Source organism: Hypanus sabinus, chromosome 2 (assembly GCF_030144855.1).
Source record: "Hypanus sabinus isolate sHypSab1 chromosome 2, sHypSab1.hap1, whole genome shotgun sequence".
NCBI classification, from domain to species: Eukaryota; Metazoa; Chordata; class Chondrichthyes; order Myliobatiformes; family Dasyatidae; genus Hypanus; species Hypanus sabinus.
This window is the reverse complement of record NC_082707.1, coordinates 75,493,242-75,515,881: the sequence shown is the minus strand read 5'-3', so window position 1 is coordinate 75,515,881 and position 22,640 is coordinate 75,493,242. Positions and strand designations below refer to the sequence as shown.

At 37.0% G+C, this 22,640-nt stretch overlaps 1 protein-coding gene across 4 annotated transcripts in view; it reads right to left on the bottom strand.

Moving 5' to 3' along the window:
• Positions 1–22,640, bottom strand: part of gigyf2 (GRB10 interacting GYF protein 2) — a 134,347-nt gene that overhangs the window by 45,824 nt on the left and 65,883 nt on the right. For all 4 annotated transcript variants that reach the window (XM_059948585.1, XM_059948594.1, XM_059948605.1 and 1 more), the window contains 3 exons: positions 18,498–18,664; positions 5,354–5,466; positions 378–524 (listed from right to left, as the gene is read on the bottom strand). In XM_059948585.1, coding sequence (XP_059804568.1) covers positions 378–524; positions 5,354–5,466; positions 18,498–18,664 — 427 coding nt within the window. The remainder of the gene's footprint in view (positions 1–377; positions 525–5,353; positions 5,467–18,497; positions 18,665–22,640) is intronic.

Sequence of the window (22,640 nt, the reverse complement as noted above, 5' to 3'; positions counted from 1 at the left end):
CATTAGGACCAGGAATTCCACTTTTTAACTATCTTCTCTGCAGCCCAAATAGTTGTAGCAAATTTTCACTACCAATGCCTTAACTCTCAAGGAGAGAGAATTTTCTCCAATTTTCAATTTTTTTCCCCTCCTAATGTGCCTTGCTATCGAGTTAATTGATTTTAATGTTAAAATAACATAATCAAAAGGGGACAATTTGAGTGGACAAGAAACTATTCTGAGGTCCTTAAAACCCTTAGCTATCAGAGTCAAAAATATGCCCAAATTACCTTTTACCAATCATAACTTTGCTGAGAAATATGCAAATACAATAACATTACTTTTCAACTAATGCACTAGAATATCATTATTATTAAAGAAAATAAATAAATTGCTACCTTAATTTTAAGGCTTGAAATTGTTCCAGAATGACAGCCAATTGTTGTTGCTGTTGCTGCTGCTGCTGCTGCTGCTGTTGCTGTTGTGATGTTATAGCTCCCACAGCTGCCTTCTGATGATGTGCTATTGCTTGTGCATACTGTTGCCTTAAACAAGTTGTTTTCAGACAGTATCAATTTAAACATGTATAACAATTTTAAAATATCTGCACATCAGTAATATTGTAGTGGTGTGCTACATGCAGCGCTAAAATTACGACACGGAGTCGGTAACTGCAGTCGAAGGAAAAACTTTATTCGAAATCCTCAGCCTCACTTTTAAGCCTCCCTCAACCTGCCCCTCTGTGCTCGCAAACCCCCAAAGGCTATCTCCCTTAGCCGGAAAGCTGGCTAATTGTGAGCCGGTTCGGATGTGCCAGGAAATGGGTCGCCACAATATCATATTAATTCTAAAATAGAATTCATAGGCCATTTCATATTTTTGAAACATGCAGCACCTTGAGAAACAAAATGCTTTCCTTATTGCTAATATCATGGATTAGATTCCCGTAATGTTTTATTTGCACTCATATCTATGATAAATCATCCAACCATTCTAGGAAATATTATACTTGCTTACCATGTTCCCCTCCCCATCTCTGAGGATAGGTTGAACTAGGGATTTTTTTTTAGAGTGACAGAAGGTGAGAGGCGATTTGACACAGGTGTACAAGATGGAAAGAGGCACAGACAGAGTGGATGGTCTGAGACTTTCTCTGAGGGTGGATATGGCTAATACAAGGGGACATAACTTTTAAGTTATGGAGGACAGCCTGGAAGACTAGTACGCCTTCAGGGTGCCGGATTTTCATAGCTCTGGAGGGGGGCAGATTCGAGGCCAATGCTGTCGCCTGATGGCAGTACACGCAAGATTGAAAGTAGAGAGCTGGCTGCTGGCCGTGTTCTTTGGCACAGAGCTTGGAAAAAGCGACGCAACAGATTTTTAACAGCATAAATCAGCGAGTTTTATTATGTATCCCCTCTCGTTGTGAAACTGGGACACCTTTCTTTCCCCTTTTAGGGACAGAAAGAGCCTGTGATAGGTCAAATTACTGGGTGAACGAGTAGTCTTTGGGCACTGCAAGTCTGTGTCTTTATTGATGCTTTGCTGCACACTTGATTGCTCCATGGAGGGCACAGATGCTTTTTTGCCAGTGGGAGGGGGGAGCTGGGTTGGGGGGGGGGGGCTTTGGGGTTCTAACATTTGACTATCATTCATTTTTTGGGGCACTCCTCTGCTTTTGTGGATGTGTGCTAAGAACTTCAGGATGTATACTGTATAAACTTCTCTGATGTTAAATGTACCTACTGAAGTAAGGAGATGGGGGATTTAAGGGATAGATTATGCTGTACATTTCTACACTACAAAATAAAATGTAGAACAGTACAGCACAGGAATACACCTATCCGCCCACAATGTTGACCAAACTAAATTAATTAGTTATCACAAGGGCAAATAAACTCATCCAATTTGCCTCATATTCATGTGCCTATCCAAACGCCTCTTAAAAGTCCTCTCTCACCACCCCAGGGAGCAAATTCCAGGCACCCACAACTGTGAAAAAGAAAGCCTCACTCATCTCCTTTGAAATTACCCCCCTCATCTTAAATGTATGACCTCTGGTATTAGACATCTCACTTCTGGGAAAAAGATGTTGTGTGTGTCTACTCTATCTATGGCCTCTGACAGATCTTGCCCCAACCTCCACAGCTCCAGAGAAAATAACCAAAGTTTGCCCGAACTCTTGTAGCACATGCCCTCGAATTCAGGCAACATCCTGGCAAACCTCTTCTGCACCCTCTCAGAGCCTCGACATCTTTCCTATAGTGGAGTGGCCAGAACTGCTCTCAATACTCCAGATGTGGCCTAACTAGAGTTTTATAAAGCTGCAACACAACTTCCTGACTTTTGATCCCAACACCTCGACTAATAAAGGAAAGCATGCATATGTTTTCTTAACCACCCTACCAACCTGTTTAGCCACTTTCAGGGAGCTATGAACTTTGACTCAAGGTCTCTCTGGTCATCAGCACTGTTAAAGGTCTCACCCTTAAGTACCTCTTTGACCTACCAAGGTGCAACACTTCACATTTGTCCAGGTTAAACTCCATTTGCCATTTCTCTGCCCACATCAGCTAGAATACGTCCCTTCAACTTGTTCTGAATCCAAAAGGCCAATTCACCATGGATCCCATGCATCTTAATCTTCTGGATGAGCCTCCCATGAGGAACCTTGTCAAATGCCTTACTAAATCCACAGCTCTACCTCCATCAACCACCCTCGTCACGTCACCAAAAAAATTCAATCAAGTCATTAAGACATGACTTGCTCCGCACAAAGGAATGCTGGTTCTCCCTGATTTGGCTGTAGTGTTCCAAATACTCATAAATCCTATCCTTAACAATTCTCTCCAGTAAATTCCCTACCATTAATGTGAGACTCATGCACTGGTCTATAGTTTCCAGGATTATCCCTGGTTCTATGTTTCCTTCTCAGCCGGCAGTTCCATAATCTCAGGAATCTGGGTAGTGAACCTTCACTTTATCTTTATCTTTCCTTCTTAGGTAAAGAGGCAAAAATTATTCACTCTATTCTAAGTGTGATCTCACTAAAGCTCCAGGTAAGGGCATCTTTGCACTTGTACTCAAATGGTCTTGCTGTGCAGGAAAACATTCTATTTGCCTTCTTACCTACCATTCAAAGAGTTTTGTGTTTTGCTACCAAAGCAGCTATTTTCATATTTATACAGTTTTATACTGCATTTGCCATATCTTCACAGATTTGCTCAATTGTATTCAAATTGCTTTCTGGCTTCTTTTGAATCTTCTAACAATTCATAATTATCTTTTTAGAGTTGTCAAATAATTTCAAAATATTACATTTTTCCTCATTCAAATCATTAATACATAATGCAAGGAACTGAGGCCCAAGAACTAATCCCACTAAGATAACCACTTTATACCATAGTTTTCTGCTTGTCATCCTGCTCTACCATTCAATATTATAGCATAACTTCTATCTCCACACTATTTTCTTACTTTATCCTCATATTAATTGTATCCTCTTACATAGAAATTTCTGTTTTAGTCTCACAGCACTCCAAGATAGAGAATTTCAAACTTTCACTAAGCTTTGTGCAAAGAAATTTACATAGAACAGCACAGAAATTCCAACTCTGGGGAAGAAGGTATGAGCTGAATACTCTTTCTCATAACCTTAAACTTTCCTCCAGTCTCCTTTCAAGCTTTATCATCTCTTTTTATAGCACTTGCCCTGTATCTTAGGCTGCATCCTGGTAAACTTCTGCACCATCTCCAAAGATTCCACAAGCACCCTGTTACGGTTGACCAAAAGTGAATGTAACCATTTCAAGATGCAACCAAGCCGCAGCATAACTTGTTGACTCTTGAATTCAATACCTCAATAAATAAAGCTTTCTTTACACACTATCTACCTGTGTAGCATGTTCAGGAAGCTAAGGACTTGCAAGCCAAGATTCTATTGTACCTCAATCCCATAGCTTCCTGAAAGTGGATGACTCTAGCACAATAACATGCTCAACGCTGATATGACTATCCTCTATGCCCTTCTCTGTGGTAGTTACTAACATAAAGTATTTATTTAGGACCTCATCCAAATCCTCCAACTCAAAGCACATGTTCTCTCCTTTACTACTGCATAGAATGCTTTGGGTTTCCTTTTAATCCTACTTGCAAAGCACTTTCCATGGCTCCCCCAGCTCTGTTGATTCCCTTCCTGAGTTCTTTTCTAGCTTTGCTTTTTTCCTGCTTGATTTCAGCTTTCTAATCCTTACGTGTTTTCTATTTCTTCCTGACTATATTCATTATGTCACTCCCAATCCAAGGTTCCCTTACCTTACTGAAATATACCAGCCCTCTACCCTTGTACAGTTGCTCTTACACCCTCCACACATCATATATGGATTTGTCCAAAATCAACTGCCCATACAACTCTCTCTAGTTCCTACCAAATAAGTTTGTAATTTGCTCTGCTCCAATTTAATATTCTCCCACAAGGTCCATACATCCCTATTCATAGCTAACTTAAAATTTAAAGGAGTTGTGATCATTGTATCCTAATTGTTCTCCCATTGAAAAATCCAGGCTCATTTCCCAATACTCTCTAGTTGACTATCAATTTAAGAAACCCTCTTGGATGAAGCTAACAAATTCTGCTCATCTAAACCTCTTGAACTAAGGAGGTTTATACTGGGGAAGTTGAAGTTATCTATGACAACAACTTTGTTGATTTTGCAGCTAATCTGCTTGCATATCTGGCAAGCAGACTTTGAATCCAATCTACCATTCCACTATGGCTCTCATTGCCTTTATCCTCTGAATTATCAAAGTCCTTAGACAACGTTCACTGCCCTACCAATTATAATCATCCTCATCACCTACACAGAAAATTCAGTCAAGTTTGAAAGCGATGAACTCCCTGGCACAAAGCCTTGCTGATTATCCGTAAGAAGAACATGCATTTCCAAATGTGAGTAAATCATATCCCTAAGAAATCAGTAATTTCAATCTCTAATAATTTATTACACTGTTCAGACTCAGTATAACTCATATTACATGTCAACAACTTGAAAATGTGACATTTGGTACACTATGTCGTTACATCAACTGAATAGTTTGGACCCAAACATCAATCATTGAGTACTTCACGAGCAAAAGCCAATCAAGCAGCAAATGATCCGTTTACTTCTAATCAGTTTTCCATCTGTTGACCAACTACCAACTCCACATCACTAAATTACCCCAAATTCCACATGCTCTAATCTCATCTTTCCCAAGTTAACAATAATTTTATAATAGCTTTATGTAAAGCATCACTATTGTCAATAAATGCATATCAGGTTCAAGCAGTTTATCAGTGCATTGTGTCCTTGAAATCATTTATTCTGAGAACTACCTGGTCATCAGATGAGCCTGCAGAAACTGCTGATATTGTATCTGCTGCATCTGGTACAAATTCAAAGCTGCCAGCTCCTGTTGCCTCTTCAGTCTTTCCTGATCCAAATCACCCTGAAAATGAGATAAAGTGTGAATAAAAACAGGTAAGTATATGAGAGCAATGAAATTGGCTGAAATACCAACTTAAAATCTGAATTGGGAAATTGTTACTAAACAAAGTAATATATTACTCATGCTACAACATAAAACATTCCTCCATTTGGGAAAAGATAAATTATATGCCAGACTACCCCATTTCAAAAACACACACCACCTAACCCTTGCAATACCCAAACAATTATCTCACAATCTCAATCCACTTCTTTCACAAGCACCAATGAATGATGGATATTTGTAGTCTCCAAATGTATTTGCTCTGGTGTTTACAAAGCTAAGTTAACTTCTATTAACATAAATTAACAAATATTACCTCCACTTTTTTTTCTTCTTCAGCAATTCAAGTTACATATTAAGTATGAGTTCCTAAAATTTAGACAACCACATTTAGACTGCTTTAAATTCCATCTGCCATTTCTCCAGCTGGTCCAGATCCCGCTGCAAAGCTTTGATAGTTTTCCACACTATCCACCACAAATTTACTGACAACACACACTAAAAGCAGGTGGAACACAGCAAGCCAGGCAGCATCTATAGGGAGAAGCGCTGTCGACGTTTCGGGCCGAGACCCTTCGTCAGGACATCTCTTCACCATTAGTTATGCCTGCTACATCGCTGGCATTATGAGCAGCAATGAAGGTCCACCATCTCTGGTGGTGTTCAGGGCTTCCTTCATTGTGTCATTAGCTTCCTCTCAGTTTTCACTGTGCAAGTCCTAGGTGAAGATTCAGGAATACCATCACACTGAGATGCAGAAGGATTCTTCATTTGTTTTACCAGTCAGGCTTCTCAGCCCTGAGCTAAACCTCCAAACCTGGCAGAATGGCAGACCACTCTTAGTCTGTCCTCTACCCTTTGAACATTTTTGAGCATGACCAACTCTACCAAGAGCCAAAGCATAAAGCCCAGACTCCAGCCAACATAGCTCTCCAAATCACTGAGGCATGCAAGCCTCCAAACCATGACAAGATTGTGGTCCTCTAGGAGGAAGAGGACCGTATTTACCATTAAGGGGAACAAAATTACTGTGAAGAGTGATACACAAAAATATAAGAACGTAAGAAATAGGAGCAGGAGTAGGCCATCCAGCCCGCCCTGCCATTCAATAAGACCATGGCTGATCTGTCCATAAACTCAGTTTCATCTACCTGCCTTTTTCCTGTAACCCTTAATTCCCTTACTATGTAAAAACCTATCTAACTGTTTCTTAAATATATTTAGTGAAGAAGCCTCAACTGCTTCCCTGGGCAGAGAATTCCACAGATTCACCACTCCCTGGGAAAAACAGTTTCTCCTCATCTCCATCCTAAATCTTCTCCCCTGAATCTTCCCCTAGTTCTAGTCTCACCTACCAATGGAAACAACTTTCCTACTTCATTCTTATCTATCCCTTTCAAAATTTTGTTATGTTTCTATAAGATCCCCGCTCATTCTTCAGAACTCAGTATAGTTCCAGGTGACTCAATCTCTCCTCATAGATTAACCCTTCATCCCTGGAATCAACCTGGTGAACCTCCTCTGCACATCCTCCAAAGCCAGTATATCCTTCCTCAAGTATGGAGACCAGAACTGCACACAGTACTCCAGGTGCAGCCTCATCAATACCCCACATAGCTGTAGCATGACCTCCCTGCACTTGAATTCAATCCCTCTAGCAATGAAGGCCAACATTCCATTTGCCTTTTTAATAACCTGCAAGCCAACTTTTTGCAAGTCATGCACATGCACTCCCAAGTCCCTCTGCACAACAGCATGACGCAATCTTTCACCATTTAAGTAATAATCTGCTCTTCTATTATTCCTTTCAAAGTGGATGATCTCTCATTTACCAACATTGTACTCCCATCTGCCAAACCTTGGCCCACTCATTAACTAAACCTATCTAAATCCCTCTGCAGACTCCCCACATCCTCTGTACAATTTGCTTTTCCACTCAGTTTAGTGTTGTCAGCAAATTTTGCCATGCTACACTCAGTCCCCTCTTCCAAATCATCAATGGCCAGCACCAACTTCTGCGGTACCCCACTCACCACATAAGATGGAGAAACTGAAACATAATCAGGTGTAAATAGATATAAATTATTGAATAAGTACAGCAAACAAGACATTTAGTGGAATAATCATTTGGTACCTGCAGATAAAAGGCTTCAATATTCTCCATACTTTCTGGACCTACAATTCTTGTGCCTAAAATTGGCCCCAACATTCTATCCATGTACTTTTCATGCGTTGTAGTTCAGCAGAGAAATCATAATGAATAAACTGAAAGTTATTTTTTGTAGAATTACCACCTTCAGAGTTTTTGGTCATAATACCAAAGGGGAAAGTATCAGTACTGAACTAGTATTGTTTCCCATTGGTTCAATATTACAGGATTTAGTGTGGTTACAAAAAACAAATCAGTATTCAAACAGAATGCTCCAATGAGCTGTAATTTTAACATTTTACTGATGATTCATATTCATTGGTAAAGTTTTCTTGTGCTTTGAAATTAGAAAAGATATTTCCAAAGTAAGCTAAAAGATTCAATTGGTAGCTACAATGAATAAAACCTAACTTTAACAGGCTATTTATGTAAATAAAGAACCAACAAGCATTTTCTGAGGCATGATCACAGTCATTAAACAAAATCATTATAGTTATTTTCTTTGTTTCAGTCACATTTCCAAACCATTATGATGAATCATAGTTCAATTCATCTCCAGTCTAACATTAAAAATATTAACACAATTTGATGCCAGATTGAGGAAACAAGTGCATAACAGAAGGATAGTCTACAATAAGTCACTGAAGATGATTGTTCAACTCCCAAGTCACTTCATCATGATTGCCAGCTTGTTCAATGTCAACCACCTTCTAAGACAGATGCAAGCCCATCTAATCTTCCCAACCTGCAGTCAGACCACAAACATCATCTCTCCTACCTGCCACAAGACAAGGAAGTGAAAGCCAGTGATGTGCCATTTAAACTGCACACAAGGTGCTTGCTTTCAGTTAGTGCCATATAATCTACACGGTCAGGGAGAAAGGAAGTAGGGAATGGGAACCATAAGGGGAGATTTTTAATAAGAAATTAAATGATTTACACATAGATGTCTAATCTTTTAGAGATCTCAAGAAATGAGATGCATCACACAACAGCTTTAAATGAATGGGTAGGCTGAAAAGATAAAGCTTCGCCATAGAAATAGCATTCCAAACACAGCACTTCAGTATGAGGGCTCCATCTTCAACCACATGAACTGATCAGTGACGGCAGAGGCAGGAGGTTTGATTCATGGTTAAATGATCATGGTGCACAGACATGGTAGTCCTTCCTGCTCTCTCGAATTTAAACATCTGGCAGTCAAGTGTTACTCATTCTGTGTGCCAAGGTGGTTTTCCACTGTCATCCTGGTTGCAGTGTACATTCCATCCCTGCCCAATGTCAAGCTGGCACTGAAGAAGCTGAATAGCAATGATCAGCAGTCAAAAGACAGTGCACCCTGATGTCTTCCCAATCACTGCGGGAGATTTCAATCCGGCTGGCTTGAAGAAGTGTCTGACCTACCACCACCAATACATCACCAGTGAACCAAAGGAGCCACAGACTAGGTTACAACACCATAAAGTAGATGTCATCCCAGACCTGCACTTTGGCAGCCAATCATCTGGCTGTACTTCTACTCCTGATATGTAGACAGGGATCAAGGAATCGCAACACCAGTGGTGAAGACTGCAGGAGTATGGTCAAGGGAAGAGGAGTGCTTACAGGACTGCTTTGAATTAGTGGACTCCCAACAATTTCAGGGATTCATTTTCAGATCTAAACATGTCACAGGTATTACAGACTTCATTAAGACTTATGTGGATGAGTGCATAACTTGAGAACATACAAGGCATAGCCAAACCAGAAGTCATGGGTGAACCAAGAGACTCAGTCTGCTGAGGCCAAGTTCTGTGGTGTTCAATACTGGTGAAACAGAGCTTCACAAGAAATCCAGGTACGACGTATAGAAGGCCTTCTTAAGAGTGAAAAAGCAATTTTGAATAGTTAATGATAGAATTGGATCCATGTCAGCTGTGGCAATTTTGCAAACCATTTCTTCCTACAAGATGAATCCTAACATAAATAGCTGTGACACAACACTCTCCAATGAAGTGAACACCTTTTATGCACACTTTGAAAGGGAGAATAAAACTAGACCTGCATGAATCCCTGCAACATCTGGCAACCTTGTGATATTTGTTTCAGAGGCTGATGTCAGAATATCTTTCAAGTGGGTGAACCGTCATAAGGCAAGTGTCAGGCCACAATGGTGTACCTGGCAAGGCAATGAAAACCTGTGCCAACCAACTAGCTGGTATGTGATAGGACATCTTCAATCTCTTATCGTTATTGTGTGAAGATCACACTTGCTTCAAGGAGGCATCAATACCAGTGCCCAATAACAGGGTGGGCTGTCTCAACATTTATTACCCAGTATCACTCACATCTACTACGATGAAGTGCTTTGAGAGGCTGGCATGGCTAGAATCAACTCTTGCCTGAGCAAGAACTTGGACCCCCTGCAATTTTCCTACCACCACAATAGTCTACATTAGATACAATCTCACTGGCTCACCACTTGGCCTTGGAGCACCTGAACTACAGCAATACCTTCGTCAGGCTGATGTTTATTCATTACAGTTCAGCATTCAACATCATCATCCTCTAAGGACTAGCCAATAAACCTCTGTACCTCCCTCTACAAATGGATCCTTGACTTCCTCAATGGGAGACCACAGCCAGTGAGGATTGGATATACCACCTCCTCCTTGGTGACAATCAAACACAGGTGCTCCTTAAAAATGTGGGCTTTATGCTCACAATAAAGCCAGTGAGACCACAGGTTGCAGAGTAAGCACGAACAGTCATGTACTGTTGTTGAGACACCTCTCACTCTCTCTCCAAAATCCATCACTCATTCCCTTCCTTAACTCTTCTCAGAAACTGACCATTTTATCTAACCAGGCTTAGTCATCAACATCAAACAATTGGGAAAGGAGTGGTCAATTGTGGAACTATCTTAGAGATGCCTGTCATGGGGATGTCTCGTGATGATGTAGGCTCAAGAGATTAGGAATCCAGCTCCCTCGTAAAAAGTAATAAAACAAAGTTTAAGTGAAGAAGAGTTAATAAATACCTTCTAGAAACTACTTATAAGCAACTCAGGATTACTTTTGGATATGACTTCTAAACAGAAACAGAAGAAAGCTACTACTTTGAAGACCGCACAAGTCGGCTGGGGAAAAGGCCCAGCCATCTCGGCGAAGCCTCGTGCTCAAGTTAGATCTGCTCCCAGTGAAGTGCATGCTACTTCCGATGGTGCAGGACAGGAAGTTGCGGCAATATCAACGGTCTCTAAGAAGAAACAGCAAGAACAACGCATGTGCGAAGAAAAGGGTACACATGAACACGTACAAATAAAACTACAAGTCTCAACTACAACTCAAAGTGAAATTGAGAGTGAACCAGAAGTAGAATCAGATTCTCTGGAAAACACAGATGAAGAAATAGATGAAAAAGAAGAAGAACAGGAAGAAGAGGAGATTAAAGGAGATGTAAGAGAAGTCCTGATACATATAATGCGCGGATTAAAAGCTATAAAAACAAATATTAGAAATATACAGATTATGCTTGCTAAAGTGGTGGAAAAACAAAAGAAGACGGACAAGAAAGTTAAAAAGATAGAAGAAAAAACTGAAAGAATAGATAAGATAGAAGATAATAATCTTGCCTGGACAACAGAAAGAAAACGGATGTTAGAAAAAAATAGATGTGCTTGAAAACTTTAGCAGATGAAATAATATTAAAATTGTTGGTCTTAAAGATGATATAGAGGGAGAATATCCAATAAAATTCTTCTAAGAATGGATTCTGAAAACTTTAGAAATGGAAGAGGGAAGTCAGGTAATTGAAATTGAAAGGGCCCACAGAGCTTTAAGATCAAAACCTCAACAAGACCAAAGTCCAAGATCAATTTTGATAAAATGCTTAAGATATCAAGATAAAGAAAAGATCTTGAAGGCAGCTGCTCAGGGTGCCAGAAAGAGAAATGGGCCATTGATGATAGAAGGGAAAAGAGTTTTTTTTTATCCGGACATAAGTTACGATCTTTTGAAGAGGAGGAAGGAATTTAATCCAGTGAAAAAATCCTTATGGGAAAAAGGTTATAAATTTTTATTGAGCTACCCAGCAAAATTGATCATCTTCCTGGATAACGAAGGAAGAAGATTTTTCACTGACCATCAGAAAGCGGAGAAATTTGTACAAGAACTACCTAATATTCGCGAGATGTAGTAAAGAATTATAGAAATGAAATGGACTAAAGATGAAGATTGAGATAAGGTTGAATTTGATGGACATTTATAAGTAGAAGAACATAAATATACTTTAAGTATATGATAGAAGGGGAATAAGAAAAAAGAAAATAACTGAGGAACGTTAACTGGGAGTAGAGATATTAACATTTTTTTTCTCTTCACTTACATATTTTCTTTATTCTTTTTTTTCTGCAGGGAAGCTGGAGGAGCTTCTGATCGATGGCTGCGTGTCCCACATGTACAATCATGGCAACTGCCATGACCCGTAACATGGTGGGGGGGGGGGGGGGTAATGTTGTGTTTCTTTTTATTCACATTAGTGGGGGGGTATTTTTTTTTCCTATATATTCGTTACCTTTCTTCTATTTTTCTTCTTTTTTTGTCTGGATGATTGGGGAGAGACACATAGCAATATGGAGAATTTTAAAGAGATTCCCCAAGGTATTATGAATGATTAATTTACTTAATTTTTTAAGCTTTAATGTCAATGGACTTATAAGTTTTAACATATATTAAGAAAATGAAAGGAGATATAGCTTTTCTGCAGGAAACACATTTAACAGAGATAGAACATAAGAAATTAAAGAGAGATTGGGTTGCAAGTGTTATTGCAACCTCATTTAATTCAAAATCGAGGGGAGTCGCAATTTTGGTCAATAAAACCTTACCAATTAAAATACAAAATGTACTAATTGACTCTGTGGGGAGATATGTGATTATACATTGCCAGATCTTTTCGGAATTATGGACTCTTATGAACATTTATGCGCCAAATGAAAATGATGCAAAATTCATACAAGAAGTTTTCCTGAACTTGGCTGATGCACATGATAAAATATTAATAGGTGGAGATTTTAATTTTTGTTTAGACCCAGTTTTAGATAGGTCAACTAAAGTTGTTACAAAATCAAAAGTAATAAAGTTAACTTTATCATTAATGAAAGATTTAAATCTGATTAATATATAGAGAAAAATTAATCCAAGAGAAAGAGATTATTCATTTTATTCAAATAGACATAAAACTTATTCAAGGATTGATTTTTTCCTATTATCAAAAAATATTCAAGATAGAGTGAAAAGTGTGGAATATAAAGCAAGAATATTATCAGATCATTCCCCCTTGATAATGACAATGATAATGATGGATAAGGAGGAATCGATTTATAGATGGAGATTTAATTCAATTTTATTAAAACGTCAAGACTTTTGTGATTTTATGAAAAAACAGATTCAATTTTTTTGGATACAAATTCACATTTAGTTGAGGATAAAATTTGTATTATGGGAAGCGATGAAAGCATACTTGAGAGGTCAGATAATAAGTTATACATCTAAAATTAAGAAGGAATATATGGCAGAAATAGACCAATTAGAAAAAGATATTACAAAATTAGAAAAAGAATCCCAAAGATATATGACAGAAGAAAAATGAAGACAACTTGTTAATAAAAAATTACAATATAATACACTCCAGACATATCAAACAGAAAAGGTAATTATGAGAACTAAACAGAGGTATTATGAATTAGGTGATAGATCACACAAAATTCTTGCTTGGCAGTTGAAAACAGAACAGGCTTCTAAAACAATAATTGCAATTAGAACGAATGTAAATAAGATTACTTATAAACCTTTAGAAATTAATGAAACTTTAAAAAATTTTTATACTGAATTATTTCAATCAGAATCACAAGATAAGATTGCTGAGATAGATAAATTTTTATCACAAATAACTCTTCCAAAATTAAATTTGGAAGAACAGAAAGGATTAGATATGCCCTTTACATTAAAAGCGGTTGAAGAAGCTTTAAGATCACTTCACAGTAATAAATCCCAGGAGAAGACGGTTTTCCACCTGAATTTTATTAAAAAAATGTAAAGATTTATTAATCCCTCCTTTTATGGAATTAATATATCAATTGGAAAGAATGCACAAACTCCCACAATCTTATTCGACAGCAATCATAACTGTATTGCCAAAAAAAGATAGAGATCCTTTAAAACCAACATCATATAGGCCTACCTCCTTGTTGAATACAGATTATAAAACAATAGCAAAAATTTTATCTAATATCTAAATATCTACCATAATTAATACATATGGATCAAACAGGTTTTATTAAAAACAATCAATGGACAGTATAACTCGGTTACTTAGCATAATTCATTTAGCACAATAAAGAGAGGAAATGAGTGTGACAGTTGCCTTGGATGCAGAAAAAGCATTTGATAGATTGGAATGGGATTTTTTATTTAAGGTATTGGAAAAATATGAGTTAGGAAAATCTTTTATAAAATGGATTAAAACCTTAAATATTAATCCTCAAGCTAAAGTAGTTACAAATGGTCAGATTTCAACACCATTCCGCTTAACAAGGTCAACTAGACAAGGCTGTCCATTATCATCTGCCCCATTTGTACTGGCGATAGAACCATTAGCTGAAATAAATAGAACAGATTCAGATATTATGGGCTTCAGAGTTAACCAAGAAGAATATAAGATTAATTTATTTGCTGATGATGTTCTGATTTATTTAACAAACCCATTGCAATCACTGCAAAAATTATCTTTCAGATTGGAAGAATATGGGAAAATATTGGGGTATAAAGTAAACTGGGATAGAAGTGAAATTTTACCCCTTACCAAAGGAGATTATAGTCAATGTCGATTAGTAACTCAATTTCGATGGCCAATAAATGGGATAAAATATTTAGGTATAAGAGTCGATAATGATGTAAAGAATTTATATAAACAAAACTATTTGCCATTATTAAAAGTAATAAAAGAAGATCTTGATAAATGGATGATGTTACCAATAACATTAATAGGTAGAATTAATGCTGTAAAAATGAATAGATTTCCTAGATTGCAATATTTATTCCAAACTTTACCAATACAACTGCCTCAGAAATTTTTTCAAGCATTGAATACATATGTGAGTAAGTTTCTTTGGAAAGGAAAGATGTCAAGAATATCACTGGAAAAATTGACATGTAAATTTGAATTAGGAGGGTTACAACTTCCAAATTTTAAGAATTATTATAAAGCAAATCAATTTAGATTTATTGCATCTTTTTTTGATGAAGAAAAACCGGCATGGATTAGATAAGATAGGAGAAAATATACCAGAAGATTTTATATATAAATGGGAATCCAAATGGATACGGGAAAAGAAAGAATCTCTTATATTAAGACATTTGATTGATTTAAAGGAATAAGTTAAATATGGACGATGAGATAAAGAAATCTTTATTAGCAAGAAGAACCTTAATTCAAAATAGGTTTATTCCTTTTACAATGGATAATAAACTTTTACATAACTGGTTTCAAAAGGGGATTAAATATATAGGCGACTATTTTGAAGAAGGTGTATTGATGTCGTTTGATCAATTAAAAATATAAAATATCAAATAACACCCTTTTCAATTAAAGGCCTATTTACGAGATAAACTGGGTCAAACAATGTTAATGCCAAAACCTAATGAAATAGAAATATTAATTCAAAAAGGAAAAATTAAAAAATTTACATCTTGTATGTATAATTTGATTCAAAAACAACAAAAGCAACTAAACCAGGAATTCATAAATCAAGACAAAAATGGGAATCTGATTTGAATATTAAAATTGGAAAAATTGGTCAAGATTATGTTTTGACAGTATGATAAATACAATAAATGTCCAACTTAGATTAGTACAATATAATTTTTTACATCAATTATACATAACACCACAGAAAATAAATAGATTAAATTCAAATCTATCCGACCAATGTTTTCGATGTAATCAAGAAATTGGTACTTTTTTACATTCTACTTTGTCTTGTTTTAAAATTCAACCATTTTGGATAAATTTAAGACTTTTATTGGAACAAATTACTGGAGTACAACTCCCACATAGCCCAATATTATTTTGACGAGGTGACAATGAAGGGACAATACCAAAACTTAAATTGAATAAGTATCAGAAAAAATTCATAAAAATTGCATTGGCAGTAGCCAAAAAATTTATTGCAGTTACTTGGAAATCAGACTTATATTTAACTATGGATCATTGGAATAATGAAATATATAGCTGCATTCCACTTGAAAAAATTACTTATAATCTAAGAAATGACTATGATATATTTTTGATAATTTGGCACTCTTATCTACAAAAGATAGGATTAAATATACAGGACCTTTGAAGATAAAATTACAAAGTAATGGGAAAAATAAAAATTAAAATTAAAATTATTTTGAACTCCATGGAGCATGTGGGGAACCTCTGATATTCAGGCAATCTTTCTTTCCTTCTTTCCTTTTTTTTTCTTTTTTTTAAGATAGGGGTTAAGGGGGGAAGGTTAAGGGGAGGGGGGAGGGTCAAGATTAAGTTTTTTTACTATCCTATATTCCATTCATTCTATGTAATTTTCTTAAAAATGTAATAAATAAATAAATAAAGAGTTGCTTGTCATATTATCCCTCTTGCAATACATGAACCAACATATTAATAGAAAGCATGTAAGTCAGTTCCAGTTTATTCTCATCTGAATGAACGAACACACACACACACACACACACACACACACACACACCTGTGCCTTCCTGAAGTCCACAATCATCTCTTTTGTCGACGTTGAGAGTCAGGTTATTGTTCTTGCGCCATATGACAAGCCTGTCTCCTCTCAGTATGCTGATTCATCATTGCTGATGAAGCCAACCACTGTTGTATCACCAACAGTGCCGTAATGAGTCAGCAGCAGGATAAAAACACAACCCAGGCTGACACCAGCGCTCAACATGATGGATCTTCAGTGTTGCTGCCGACTTGGACTGAGTGGGGTTTTTCCCAAGAAGTCGCCCAAGATTCAGTTACAGAGAAGGGTGCTGATTCCCAAAGATGAAAACCTTAACCATCAGCCTCTGAAGGATGGTTGTGTTAAATGCTATGCTGAAGACAATGAACAATGTCTGGCATATGAGGCATCGTTTTCTATGTGGGACAGATGGAGTGGTGGCCTGAGGCTAAGACATCAGCAGTGGACTGGTTTGAGTGGTAGGCAAACTGGAAAGAGCCCAATGTAGCTGAAAGGTGGGATCTTATATAATTCATTACTGATCAAAGCACTATGATTTTTGAAGTCAGTGCCACCAGTCAGTAATCATCTAGGACAGGTATTGTCATTCTCTTGGGCACCGGAATGATGGTGGTTGCTTAGATGCCTGTTGGGACAGTAGTCTAGCACCAATTATAGCCAATCTTTATGATAAAGGCCCATACAGTCAGCAATGGCTAAACAATTGAAATTGGGTTTGTGCAAATAATACAATTTTAGGAATTAGGTTAAAGAGGTTAAAGGTACTGAAGTAAGCCCATGGTGGGATTTGAACACAAAGAACATTTAAAATTGCACAGGATACTACTGAAGGAACAAACTCTCCATCACAATATTCAAAACTAAATGTAATTGTACTTCCATTCTGAACTACCCACTTACACAAATTCTACATTAATCCTTCTTTTATTCTCCCCATATTCCTATCATTTCCCATCCAGACCATTCCACTCACCTAGACAATACAGCAAATTTATGGCAGCCAATTAACATGTTTTTGAGATGCAAGAGGAAACCAAAGCACTTTCAAGAAACTGATGCATTCAGATGGAGAATGTGCAAACTCCACACAGATAACAACTGAGGTCCAGATTGAATCAAGACCTTTCGTATTGTGAGGCAGCAATTCTTCTAGTTCAGTTATTTAAGTGCAAAAAATCTGCAATTAATTCACAATTGATTTAAACATGTCAGAAACTACCCACTCTTTTGAACGTTTAGACTTGTAAACTTTTATGCTCTATTATCTCTATTCAATTTACTTAAACAGCATTAATTTTAAAACTGAAATATAAATATTAAAGAATTCACATCATAAAACTGATTAATTCTAGATTTTCAAAAACTCTTCATGTCGAACTTGTTGACAAACATTTCAATTCTGTTATTTCTGATGCCTGTTATTCACCTCAACTATTTTTACTCCGGAGTTCCCAAAAGAATTTATTGGTGACCAACTTTTGATTATGCCCTATATTTTCATATTTCTAACAGGTGAGAACTTCTTTCTTCTTGGCTAACTCATCAAATCCCCTTGTAATTTTAAAGAACATCTTACAGCCCTCCCTCTACTGAGGAAAAGAGCCTCATAATTCTTTATTTTTACAATAAAATGATTGCGTAAATGAAAACTGCTATTATGGCCTCATTAGGATTAGCCTTAAAATATTTTTCAAACTATTACTTTGTTCTTTGTTTCATGTCATTTTTGTTCATTACATTTTACTATTTTGTAATTGCTATTGCCCAGATGTTCTCCAACCCTGCAGTTGCTTCCCTTGTCTCTTCTACTTCATTTCTCATTATGAACTTCTCTATTGATAGGCTTCTAACACAGCAAGAAATTAAGCAAACGTCATCATTATTACAGAGGACTATTCATTGCATTACTTTTATCAATCATTTGCAATGAAAAATGCACATGAGCAAACTATACAAGCAGAACAATTCACTTTTGCCTTAGTCATAAATGTCTTGCTATCATATACTGATGATTACCCAAATTTAATATTTAGCTACTTCTCATTGTAACATAAATCCTCTTACCAGCAATGGAGGAGGGGAGGATCCTGGAGCAAAAGGCACTCTGCCCCACATCTTAATAACCTCTCCCAATGGCTGGAAACCCTCATCACAGCCTCTCTTTATAAGTAAAGACATAGTGAAGTAGCCTGCCTGGAACCATTCTGCCATCTCTTGGTTAGTGAAGGGTCCTAGAGTGTAGATAAATTAATATACATTTAAAATCATCTACAATCAATAGCCCAGTCAGTACTTATTTCTCAGGTACGATAACATCAAATAACTTGCATTTCAACCCTGCAAGATTATGCACTGACAAGATGGCAACATTTCCTTCCAACATATTTAGCATTACTTTCTTTAGAATTAACCATGATGCTAAAATATAAAGATAATTAAAACTGCATGTAAACAAAATTCATAGTTCATATGTTTATCATAAAATAAAACCAGACCAACTGATAGCACATCTCAGACTTCTAGCATTATGTAGTCATTCAATACTTAAACAATATACCTTCTAAGAACTATTATGTTTAACATAAAGGGAAGTAAATTCATACAAGAAACCAATATTTTAGAGCCTCAGAAGAAAAAAATACATGGATTAGCTAGCCACCATGTGCAGTGATGAACTGGAGACTGTAAGCTTATTCCTTATATGCTATTTTCATTTAGGAAAGCATATAGCATATTGACCTTTAAAGCAAGGGGGCTGGATTTTTTTAAAAAAACTGGGAAGTTTTGAAAAGCTCATAGATAAGGTCACACTCTAGGTTTTTATGCATAGTTTTGCCCCCCCCCCCCCCCTTTACTTATGAAAGGACATACCGGCTTTGGAGGCATTTCAAGAGTTTCACTTGATTGATTGCTTGGTGAAAGAATTGTTATACCATAAGTAGTCAAAGAAACTGGATCAATTACTAATTCTAATCCCGAAGTAGAAGATGAGGGGTGACCTTATTGAGACATTTAAGCTCCCAAGTGGTGTGACATAGTAGATTCTGAAATGTTTTTACTGATGTGAGAGCCTCAAACAATGAGATATTGTTTCAATAAGGGGATGGCTATTTATAAGTGAGGTGAATAGGAATCTTTTCCTCAGAGGGTAAATTGCTGACACTCTGGCTCAGAATGTTGTGGAGTCTAGGATGTTGGGTTTACCTACCTACATTTAGAGGTCAGTAAGTGTTCAAAAGATTGGACACTGGCACAAAAGTTATGCTTTGTAGAGTACAGGAAAGATTCACCATGATTTTGCCTGGGATGGTGTGTCTGAGTTGTAAGAAACAGAATTTTTTTTTCTAGTAACTGAGAAGTATGAATGGGTTGCAATTGGACAGAGTAAACTCTTCCCCATAGCAGTGGTGACTCTAATCAGAGGACTTTGGTTACAGTAAGGCATAAGAGGGGATACAAAGAATAATTTTTTTTCATCCAGAGGACTGTTGGGGGTTGGAACATAATGCCTGAAAGTGTACTGGCGGCAGAGATTCACACAACTAAAGTATCCAGACAACCACTTGAAGTGCTAAAACATAGAAGGCTAGAGACTAAGTGATGGGAAATGGGATGGTCAACACAGAGAGAATAGGTAAAAAGAGTGTTTCAGCACTGCGTGACTCCTAAGAGGAGGTATTGGGACCAGAGTAGATCAGCATGATCATTCTGAATGAAAGGGTGTGTTTAGAAGCCAGATAGACTACTTGTGGTCCTACTTTCTTGTGTTCTTGTACTTCTGTTGGTAGCTTACATTTAGTCATAATACTGTATGAATTTGCAGCTCTGGTTCCTAAATCAGATTATGAAACATTTCTTTATCACATTGAATTTTAAACGTTCATCAAAAAAAATTGTACTGAAACACAAACAGAAAAGTCTCAAGAAGGTACCAACTGTTCACCTACAACTGCTCCTATATTCCAAATAATGCAAATGCACTTTTCTGAATACTTAGGTTCAGCACTTCAAATTACAATTTTAAATAATGGGTATATATTTGTTTAAAGCTATTTCATTTTAAGTATTTGTGGGAAATGACCTGCTTCTTAAATATGGAAATTTGTTTTACAGTGTTCTGGAACACTTTCATTAAATCTCTAATAAAGTTCAATTCCACTGCAATAGACAGCATCCTTCTTTTGCCTTACCAAATCAAATAATAATTTTCACCTCAATAAGATAACAGTAGACAATCTCAAGGATGGAAAATTATATTCAAGTGCATTTTTGGACCATGTACAGGAACTTCTGTTGATTTACAAATTTTTGCTCAATGGAAGGCTTTCCGAAAACAATCTTCCCATATATCATAGAACTAAATGATAAGCAAAAAAAAATGTCCTTAAACTAAAGGTAAACACTTTCATTTGTAAGCAATACACACAAAATACTGGCAGAACTCAGCAGGCCATGCAGCATCTATGGAAGAGTACAGTCGACATTTCAGGCCGAGACCTTTCAGTAGGACCCTTTTACAAAAGTGTTTTCATTTGTAAAACACTTTGTAGGTATTGTTCACCCAAACCTTTCCCCATCCTGAGGCATAACAAAGATGCAGTGCATAACAGAAAAGATCCCATTATGGTTCTCAAAAGAACCAGCATTTTTAATATTTTGATGTAATAAAACTGAAAATACTGTGACAAAGGGAATTTGATGACTAATTGTGTTTCTCAAAAAATACAGATGAATAATCAAAAAGCTATTCAAGTCAATGTGAAACAACAGCCAGTCAGCCACAGTTTACCACCTTTTGAGATAAACATTCAAAATTGACTTGTTGGAATAGCTGCAAACTAAACATGCTAATTGGCAAAAAATTCTGCAACTGGCACCTCTAAGAAAGTTGACCTCATAGAATTTTCCTCCTTGTATAGCGAAGAAATTAACTAAAAAGTTTGGATATACAGGAGAAAATTTTAGCTAGGAAGCTCAGGCCATCTCTCTGCACTATTATAGGGCTGCAAATTACTTGTGCTTTCAGGTCATGTTGTGCATCATATAAACATAGATTCAGCAAATAATCAATTTACAATAAATTTAGGGGTAAGTTTTTTTTAAAAACGCAGAGAGTGGTGAGTGCATGGAATGGACTGCTGGAGACGGTGGAGGAGGCGGATACAATAGGGTCTTTTCATGGAGCTTAGAAAAATGGAGGGCTATGGGTCACCCTAGGTAATTTCTAAGGTAAGGTCATGTTTGGCACAGCTTTGTGGACCAAAGGTCCTGTATTGTGCTGTAAGTTTTCTATGCTTCTAAACTATCGGTCATTAACTCCACTTAACAAAAGGATTTGAAAACGGTCTTGGCTGTGTGTGTGGTAGGTCATGTCCAACCAATCAGTTTTTCAAGGTTACCAGGAACACTGATAAAGGAACAGCAGTGGATGTTGTCTACAAGGATTTAAAGCAAGGTCTTTGACAAGGTTATGCAAAGGTTCAATCACTTGGAATTCAAAATGAGGAAGCTAACTGGATTTGACGTTGGCTTTGCAGGAGAAGCCAAAAAAAAGAGTATTAGCAAATCAGCCTCTCTGATTGCAGGTCTGTGCAATATGGTGTGCTTCAGGGATCAGTGCTAGGTTTGTTGGTTTGTCATCTATATTAATGAGAGGGATGATAATGTGGTAAACTGGATCAACAAATTTGTAGATGACACCAAGATTGGAGGTGTAGTGGACAGCAAGGAAAGCTAAAGCTTGCACCTGTATCTGAACCAGCCAGAAAAGTGCCAGATGGAAGTTAATGCAGACAACTATGAGGTGTTGCACTTGGGAAGGACAAACCAGGGTAGGACTCGACACAGTGAACTGTAGCACACTGAGTGTGGTAAAACAGATGGATCTGCGAATACAAATCCGTAATTCCTTGAAAATGGCATCATAGGTAGATGAGGTTAGGATTTTACTCCCTAGAAAGCAGAATAAGGGGAGATTTGACAAAGGTATACAAATTTATGAAAATATAGAAAGGATAATTCAAGCAGGCTTTTCCACCGAGGATAAGTGAGACTGGAACTAGAAGTCAAGGTTTAAGGGGGAAAGGAGAAATGTTTAATGGTGATGAGTGTGAGTTCAAAAGGTGATGAGTGTGGAAAGAACTGCTAGCAGAATTGGTGAATGTGGGCTTGATTTCAATAGTTAAGACAAATTTCAAAGTTCGAAGT